The 9,991-nt window shown below is 41.1% G+C and overlaps 1 protein-coding gene across 4 annotated transcripts in view; it reads left to right on the forward strand.

Moving 5' to 3' along the window:
- The window catches only part of ANXA10 (annexin A10), a 42,266-nt gene extending 39,407 nt beyond the window's left edge, over positions 1-2,859 (forward strand). For all 4 annotated transcript variants that reach the window (XM_053257013.1, XM_053257016.1, XM_053257015.1 and 1 more), the window contains 2 exons: positions 629-751; positions 2,347-2,859. In XM_053257013.1, the coding sequence (XP_053112988.1) occupies positions 629-751; positions 2,347-2,415 (192 nt within the window). In that variant the 3' untranslated portion in view covers positions 2,416-2,859. The remainder of the gene's footprint in view (positions 1-628; positions 752-2,346) is intronic.
- Positions 2,860-9,991: the final 7,132 nt, after the last annotated feature.

The following is a 9,991-nucleotide window of genomic DNA, read 5'->3' on the forward strand; positions in this document are numbered from 1 at the left end:
CCTTTGGCACTTCCAGAAGGAAAGCAATAGACATGTTTAAGGAAACAAAAGGGATTCAAATGGTGTTAGACAGGAGCCCCAGGAAAGATGGGGGTTTGAGAACATGTCAGAAGAAATCCCATGGAGAAATTCCAGAGATTAGGGGAGCCCTGTGGCTTTAGGGCAGATCCAAGAGGAACTGGAACATAGGCTTGTACATGAAGGGATGCAGGTAATGTGGTGACTTAGGCAGACTAGGCAAATTGAGACTTGTCTAAGTTCTCAGGACTGTCAGGAAATATCCATGCAGTCAGCCTGATTTTTAAGGGGCCTGGCAGCTTTTGTTGGACTCTCCAAGGAATAAGAATCATTTGCTGTGCTTCTTTTCTTCCAGGGCATCCTAGCTTATTCCTAACTACAGTGCTTTATTCCTGGACTAGTACATCTCAGACAAAGGTCAATCTATGCCAACCATCTTGCTTCGGGGTGTACAGTCAGGCCCAAATCAAAATCCCGTAACAACAGTACAGTAAAAGCTTCAATCAACATTTCTCACATCTGTATTTCTTTTGGACAGAGTTCTTACAGATTTCCATAACATGTAGAAAACTGATGAACACATTAGTTAAATATCTTTATTGCCCTTTAGGAGCTAGGATTCCATAACAAAACAATTATAAGGATTCTGATTGCCAGAAGTGAAATAGACCTGATGAATATAAGACAACGGTACAAGGAGAGATATGGAAAATCACTTTTTCATGATATCAAAGTAAGTCTGCAACATATTTTTAATTGCTGTGGGATATATAGATGCAGATGTGAAGTTTAGAATAATCCAGCCACTGAGAAATACAGTAGACAGCCACCTAAGCTAGTATGCCATAAATACCCATTCAGAACTGAAAGAACAAAAAGTAAAAATATTTTTAACCTTACCCCAAATTCAGGCCATCCTATACCTCTCCTCTGCTTAAAACAACTCACACACACAACACAATATATGGAACCCTTTAGACCAACAATTTCCAAATTGCTGAACTCCCAAATTGCTGGGTTCCCAAATTGATATTTATGCAAATGGTCATGCAAACGGCCTCTGCACATGTGCAGTGGTCACTAAAATTGCCTCCATGCATACGCAAAGGCCTGAATTGGGCCACGGCCAGCCCTGCCTCCAGCGGGGATGAGGGGGAAGCCACCGCCGGTGGCACTTTTAAGTAACTATTTACTTCTCTTCCGCCCCCTCTACCCGTAGAACAGCCCCCTTTAACAGTAGAGTTCCGAACCAGTTCAATTTGAACTGATCCACGTTTGGACTTGGACCGAGTCAGCTCTCACATCCCTACTAAATATAGTGCACACAGATTCTTTCTATCAGTGGCCACAGGATACCAGAGAAAAAGCTTGAGGAGCAGTTCCTTGATTAACTTTTTAAACTTTTAAAAACTTTTTTTAGTGGAAGCAGAAAAACGTTTTGAGGGAAGACAAATATATTTTGTGGGGAAGTTCAGTAACATGGGGTGGGGGTACTCTTCGAATAGCCACCTAATGGCACAGTGGTGAAATGACTTGATTAGCAAGACAGAGGTTGCTGGTTCAAATCCCCACTGTTATGTTCCCCAGACTATGGGGAACACCTATATTGGGCAGCAGAAGTATAGGAAGGTGCTGAAAGGCATCCTCTCATACTGCACGGGAGATAGCAATGGTAAACCCCTCCTGTATTCTACCAAAGACAGCCACAGGGCTCTGTGGTCACCAGGAGTTGTCACTGACTCGACGGCACATTTTACCTTTACTCCTCAAATGCTGGGGTGGGGAGAGGGGATCTGCACTTCAAAGGAGCCTTTCCTCTGATATAGTTATTCTAGATATGTTCTTGGTTCATGCTCAGTCCAGGACATGCCACAAGGCCAACATCTGGTGTAAATTAAGAGTTATGAGTGTTATCTGTCCACCACTGCACTTTGAACTCCTTGATTTACCTCCTGTCTGGCCAGTGAAGTACTAGAGGAAGGATGAGGAACTGCTACAGTGGGGACCAGGTGAGATTGTGCCTGCACAGCTAAAGCTGCTGCTGTTCCTCATCCTGTCTGTGCCACTTCCTATACAGCCAAATGGAAACTAAATTAAGAAAGAACAGCTTCAGTAGCAACTGATGATCATTCACTGGCTTCTCTTATCAGCAGGTAAGCCAGTCCTAGGTCAATCATCAAACTTCACTCTTCTTGGTTGTTCTACTGCCCATATTCCAAACCCAGAAAAAAATCTGTCAGAAGCCTTGCCCTTAAAGCCTTCAGCCTTTACACAAAGTGAAATTTTTAAAAAAGAAGAACTTTTGATGAATATTATTTTATCTTCCAGCATTTTGCCTCTGGACACTATGAGAGAGCTTTGCTTGCCATCTGTGCTGGTGATGCTGAAGATTATTAAAAGGAAGAAAATATTTGGAGAAATGAAAATGTTATAGGCTACAAATGTTTTAATAGTCATCCAAGCGGTACACACTATTTCTCTGTATGTTATACTTCAATATGATCTGTTCAATGCCTTATCTTTTCAAAACAAACTCTGTCAAATCTCTTTTTAAAAAATTCTTTTAAAAAAATTTAAACTGAAATAGACTTTCAGTAAACAAATTATTTTCCTCCTTTTTATCATTTATATTGCTCTTTCATGGAGTCTCACAATATTCTTTACAGAAGAGTGTCTGACATCCAGACTACTTTATGCCAATTGAAATTAAGTAGTCATTTAGTGTAACTCCTGAGCACTAGTATTGATTGACTTAATCTGGATGTCAGTTAGTGGCCTCTACATTATACAACCTACAATAATCCTGAAGAAACTGTGTGTACTCTGCATAGATCTATTTGAATAAATTCTGCTGCTCACAATAAAGAGGTATTTATCGTATGAGACATGCTTCCATTTCCCCCTTTATTATTAAAGTTTATTAAACTGTCTACAGCTCTATCATATCATATTTACTCAGAAGCAAATCCCACTGACTTTAGTGTAAAATAAGCATGCACAAGATTACAGTTTTAAATACAGTTTCTGCTACTTTCAGTTTTAATTTGCAATTATGATTTTGATGGGTGAAGTAACATCCATTTTCCAATATCAATGTAATTTCAAGTTATGAAAAACTGCAGGATATTGCCACAATAACTCTACTTATCTCTTGAATTTAATCTGGATTAAATCTCTTGAATTTTACTGGATTTTGTAAACAACTGTATAGGGCAACAGTTAAGGACCAATGCATAATCAAAGACTGCAGCCATTTAGCAATCCTGGAAATTAATAAAATTAATTTGCAGAATTGCTAAATGGCTGCAGTCTTCTTTGTTTTAAATGGATCACCTTTTGAAAAATATTAAATACTTTTTTCCTTCCAGCTGAGTGAACTAACTCTCGATTGTAATTCCCATGCCAAGCCTACAGCATATACCTACTAAGGGCAGTGAATATTAACTGTTGAAGAAAAAACTATTATTGTGAAGGTTGTAGTGAATAAATGGTAGCAGTCTATCAAGCAAGAGGAAAGACAGGTTTGGTTCCCATGGAGTACGGTAGCAGAACTGCCACAATTTTTTGAGGTGCCTTTTCCTAACATAATCAAGGAGTATCTTTTTTATGGTGAGACAAGAGTAGTGAATATCTCCCCTCCCTCTAAAGAGTTTTTCTTTTTTTCTTTCTCGGTTTGGAAAGTTAAAATTTTTTAAACCGAGTCAGTCTGCTTCTCAGAGTGCAAGAAATGGATGATTCAGCACTAAAGTCTCCCTCATGCTTCAGAACTGGTTTAGACTGATCAGGGAGATTATCCCATAATAACCTGGTCTGAGTCAGGAAAGGAAAAATTTTCCACTACCCACAACTGGCCACAATTTTTGAAGATGCCTTTGCCTAACATAATCAAGGAACATCTTTTTTATGGTAAGGCAGATTTTTCTCTATGTTGGTATGTCATACAAACCTAGCTATTGTAGAAAACACTATAATGTGAGATATTCTATATGCTAGAGGAGTTACGGAATTCAGTACCAAAACAAGGCAGCCAGCATACTGAGTGGATGTGCAACAAACACTATGGAAATATTTTTCCAAACTACAAGATGGTTTACATGCATACACTGATGCTACCTACTGATTGATCGATTAAGTGTGGTCAAGTTGGTGTTGACTCTTAGCGACCACAGAGATAGATTCTCTCCAGGATGATCTGTCTTCAACTTGGCCTTTAAGGTCTCTCAGTGGTGCATTTATTGCTGTCATACTCAAATCCATCCACCTTGCTGCTGGCCGTCCTCTTCTTCTCTTTCCTTCAACTTTTCCTAGCAGGACTTCTCAAGGGAGTTGGGTCTTTGTATATTGTGTCCCAAGTGTGATAGTTTGAACCTGGTCATTTGTGCCTCGAGTGAAAATTAGATTGATTTTGTTCTATGATCCATTTGTTTTTCTGGCTGTATATGGTATCCTCAAAAGTCTTGTAGTCCCATTTTTTCACTGTGCTCCTTGACTTTCATTACTAGAGCTTGCAGATCATCTGCATTTTCAGCTATCAGAGTGGTGTCATCAGCGTAGCACAGATTATTGATGTTTCTTCCTCTAACTTTAAAACCACACTCTTCTTCCAATCCAGCTTCTCTCAGTATATGTTCAGCATATACATTGAACAGAGAAGGAGAAAGTATACAGCCTTGTCCTACTCCTTTGCTGATCTGGAACCAGTCTGTTTTACCATGTTCCGTCTGGACTGTGGTTTCCTCTATATAGGTTTCTAATGAGAACAATGAGATGTTCTGGGACACCCATTTTCCTAAGGATATTCCACAACTTGACATGGTCGACGCAATCAAAGGCTTTTCTGTAGTCAATAAAACACATATTGACTTCTTTCTGGTATTCTTTGGCTTTCTCAGTTATCCAGCGTGCATCAGCAATGATGTCTCTTGTTCCCCAGCCTTTTCTGAAACCAACTTGAACATCTGGCATTTCCCTTTCTGCTTAGGACTCTAATCTGCATTGGATGATCCTGAGCATTATTTTGTTAGCATGTGAAATTAAGGATATCGTACGATGGTTTGCGCAATCGGTTAAGTCTCCTTTCTTTGGTATGGGTATGTCTACTGACCTCTTCCAATCTATTGGCCATTGTGTCGTTCTCCAAATTTGCTGGCATAGTTTGGTTAGAGCCTTAATTGATACGTCTTCTGTTGCCTGCCATGTTTCTGTAGCTATTCCATCAACTCCTGTAGACTTCCAATTTGGTAATGACTGGAGTGCTGATCTAACTTCATATTCCTGTACTAGAGGTTCTTGCAAGTAGGGAATATCTTCTAGAGTATCATGGATGTTGACATCCCTGCTGTACAGATTTTCAGGATACTCCTTCCATCTCTGTTTGATCTTCTCTGAAATCAGTTACTATCTGTCCTTTGGCATCCCTTAACATACCATTTCAAGGTTGGAACCTCTGAGTTCAGAGATCTTTTGGAAAACTTGCCTTGTTTCTCCATGTCTATTTCCATCCACAAGGTTTTTACAGATGTCATTGTAGTACTGCTCCTTGTCTCTTCTAACAGCTTGCTGAAATTCCTTATTAAGTTCCTTCCTGAGGTTATTACAGATGTCATTGTAGTACTGCTCCTTGTCTCTTCTAACAGCTTTCTGAAATTCCCTATTAAGTTCCTTCCTGAAGTCTTTATCTTTCTTGACTTTGGCTTCTCTCTTCTTCTTGGCAATTTCCATCGTCTGTTCTGACATCCATTTTGCTTTCTCCTGTTTCTTGGTCTTTGGCAGTCTCTTTTCACATTCGTCCTTAACAACTTCTTTGATTTCATTCCACAGTTCCTCTGGTTTCCTATCCATAAGGTTCAGAACTTCAAAGTGGTTCCTGATGTTCATCTTGAAAATGGTGGGTACATTCTCAAGATCGTATCATGGAAACTAGAGAGCTTTGTTTTTCCGCTTTAGCTTGACTTGGAACTTGCACATGAGCAGTTTGTGATCTGTTCCATAACTGTCCCCCAGCCATGCTTTTGCTGTTATAACTGAGCTCTTCCACCTCCTTGCACCAATAATGTAATGAATTTGATTTCTGTGTACCCCATCTGGTGATGTCCACATGTATAGGTGCCACTTTGGTTGTTTAAAGAATGTGTTAGCAATAAAGAAATCATTGGCTTGGCAAAAACTAATAATTCTCTTGCTTCATTTCTGTGCAAGGCCATACAATCCAACTGGTTTTCTCCCTGACCATTTCCAACTTTGGCATTCCAGTCTCCAACCACCAGTAGCACATCTTGCTTGCATATTCTGTCAACTTCAGACTGAACTTGAGCAAAAACTCATCAACTTCTTCTTCTTCTGAATCAGTCGTTGGGACATAATCTTGAAGAGCTGTCATGTTAAAGGGTTGTCCATGAAATGTAATTAATATTAGTTGGTCACTGACCACATTGTACCCAAGTACTGTCATTGCTATATCCTTCCTGACTATGAAAGCAACACCTTCTTTCCTTTTTGTGTCCTGAGTAGTAAACAGTATAATTTCCTGACTGAAAGTCTCCTATTCTAGTCCATTTTAATTCATTGATGCCCAGTATGTCAATCTGTAGTTGATTCATTTCATCTTTCACTGTGTCGAGCTTCCACATATTCATGCTTCTTATGTTCCATGTTCCCATTGTAATTCTGTCTTTTCAGCTTCAGATTTTCTTTTCGCACATGGCAACATCAGCCACAAGACATCCAAAAGGCTTTAATCTAACCACGCCATAAACACCATTGGTACTCTGAGAGATCCTCAGCTCTTCCTCAGTAGCATGTTACATAGGAACATAGGAAGCTGCCATATATTGAGTCAGTCTAGCTCAGTATTGTCTTCATAGACAGGCAGCGACTTCTCCAAGGTTGCAGGCAGGAATCTCTCTCAGCCCTATCTTGAAGAAGCCAGGGAGGGAACTTGGAACCTTCTGCTCTTCCCAGAGCGGCTCCATCCCCTCAGGGGAATATCTTACAGTGCTCACACTCAGGGGCGTAACTATTATTAGGCAAGGGGAGGCAGCTGCCTGGGGGCCCCCCAGAGGCAAGTCATGACTCCCCAAAACCTGCAGAGCTTCCTTCATTATGATCCTTCCTTCGTATTTCTTTCTTCGACCTGGCTAGTATCTCTCTCTGTCTCTCGACCCTCCCTCCCTGCCTCCCTCCTTGCCTCCCTTCTTGTGTGTATCAGCGAGGGGCCCATTTTAAAATTTTGTCTCTGGGCCCACTCCAGCCTTGTTACGCCCCTGCTCACACTTCTAGTCTCCTTTTCATATGCAACCAGGGCGGACCCTGCTTAGCTATGGGGACAAGTCATGCTTGCTACCACAAGACCAGCTCTCCTTGATGTTGAGCACCTTCTGACCTGAGGGGCCCATCATCTGGCACTACATCGACATTCATTCTATTTTGTCTATCCATGTGGCTTTCTTGGTAAAATACAGGAGTGGTTTACCATTGCCTTCTCCTGCACAGTATGAAATTATGCTCTTGTCATTGTCACTGAAGTGATCTTCCATCTCTAGCACCTTCTTATATCGCTGCTCACCAATATAGGTGCCTGTTTGCTTTAGCTGGGCAGCTAGGATGACCTTCGCTCTTTGGGTGACCCTACTGGGAGCACCATGATGAGGCAGCATAGCAGGACTTGCAGGGGGGGGGATGCTACCCATGCATAATAGTTATTGCATATTAACTAGTTCCTATGAAAAGGGGAAGAAAGCCCTCTCAGGCCTCAGCAGCATCTGCCATCCCCTGCCTCCACCACCACCATTTATAAAACAAACAATAATGGAAGCCCCCCCCCCCCCGGCAGTCAGTCCAGAGCAGCCTGATGAAATTGACAAAGCATGCCAAGTTTCATCAGGTTTGTCTGGTCTTGCCGCTGAGGAGGTGGTAATGGTGTTGGGGAAGTTTGATCTATTTCACTACTGCTTTTTATTTATTACTAGTGTAAGATCCAATTGGGATCATTTTTATATTGAATAAGTGCATAGATAAGTTAGCCATATTGTATTAGATAAATGCTTAACATGAGTCTGTTCGCTTGATACAGTTCAGGCCTTGATCTTAGCATGAACCCATGAGCAATGATGTCATATAGGTAAAGTCCCAGATCCTCCGCATTGTGCTCAAAATTAGATATCCTCTTCATGGTTCCATATACATACTCCCACGTCGGTGGAGTCCCGTTCTCCCACATTACGTTCAAATTAGATATCCTTTTACAGTTGAGCACACACCTCCAGAGCTTATACAGAGTGCAAAGTGTGTAATTTCCCGCTCACTGTTCATGAAAGCCCCCACCTTCTTTCTCGTCTAATCTTAGAGACCCAGCCTGTCAACTCAGGCAAACTTCCTCATTTTTCACTGAAAAGCATAGTCTAAAAGGTAAGAGTATGCTAACCACAAACTTCACGCTTGGAAAGATTGGTGCTGCCCAGACTCTGTACCTTTTGGTTCCCTTACACACAGGCCACCTTTGACCAATGATATTAAATGCCAAGGATATCAGCAAATTGAATTATAGGCCAAATGGTCAAAACCCCTTTTGACCAATTATCATCAAGGAATTATGGAAATCAATGTGTGGGTGAATCGTAGAATGGTACAAAAATCCCCTATTGGGATCCAAGCAAGAAGGCTGCTCTCTCCCTCAGGGAGGGTGGCTCAGGCACAGCACACAGGAGGAGGAAAGGAGGAAGTTGATCCGATCAATCAATTTGACGGCACCTAGCATCTAGCTAAAAGAGGAACAAGTCGAGGCTCCCTTGGGGTATAGTATATTGTGACCGCAAGGGTCTGGCTGTCCTGTCAGTGTCTCAAGGCTGTTAGTTTTGTGACTACTTTGTGTGAGAGAAGTAATTTTGCTGCATGCTGTATGCTGTGATTCATCTGAATTTTGGTAAGAAAATAAACCTGTTTTTATTAAATATAATCTCTTCACTTCTCCTCGTGTCTTCTTGGGTCTTGGGATTCTTGACAGCCAGGACCATCAAAAAGAACCCACGGTCTATTAGTGTGAGGATTTTTGGAGCCCTCAATTATTCCTGGTTGCAGGGATTTGGGGGTGTCAAAAATATCTTACACTAGCTTTATGTACCCGGCATTTCTTGGGCCGGGTTTCTTAGAGGGGTGGTAGTCGGGGTTCCCCGGTATCCTTTGTTACTCATCCCAATAGCTCAAAGGTCCCAATAGCTCAAAGGGTGTGTGAATGTCAGGGTTCCCGGGTAACCTAAGTTACTCTTGGCGTCATGGGAAGTCACTTTGCCAAGTTTGGTCCCAATAGCTCAAGGGTGTGGGAATGTATATGCAGCAGGCAAAGGCAGACAAACATTCAACTTTATTTATATAGATTTATTAATGTATTGTTATTGTTATTATTATTATTATTAATTATTATTATTATTATTTAGTTAGTAATAGTCACAATAAAAACTGAACACAATCACCTTCCTTGTAATACACACCACCTTCCTTGTAGTACAGATACACACACACACACGCACACACACACACACACACACACACTATTTGAATTTTCAATGTATTTTCTTTGATTATGACATAGGATATGTTTGTGTGCTGATTTGTTATGCTTAAGTAATTCACCTATTTAGCTTCGTTTGCATTCTGTGCTCCCGTCGGCCGGGCAAGGGGTGAAAAGCCTTACCTCTCCAGCAGAAAACAAAACCCTGTCAATTTCATGTTGAAACATACGGTATACCCTGAACCCTCTTAAAACCTCTTAGGTTGCAATGCTACGCATACCGACTGAGGTGTAAATTCCATTTAAAGGAATTACCGGGCTTACCGGATTGAACAGCAAGTTGTATCCAGAGTTACCTCTAAAAATCACCATGTGATTTGTAAAAGTAACTCGGGATAAAGCTTACAGTTCAAATCACCATGTTTATTATATATTTTCCTACCGGCTCCGCGCAAAAAAACAACTACC

The sequence above is a fragment of the Hemicordylus capensis genome, chromosome 5, assembly GCF_027244095.1.
Source record: "Hemicordylus capensis ecotype Gifberg chromosome 5, rHemCap1.1.pri, whole genome shotgun sequence".
NCBI classification, from domain to species: domain Eukaryota; kingdom Metazoa; phylum Chordata; class Lepidosauria; order Squamata; family Cordylidae; genus Hemicordylus; species Hemicordylus capensis.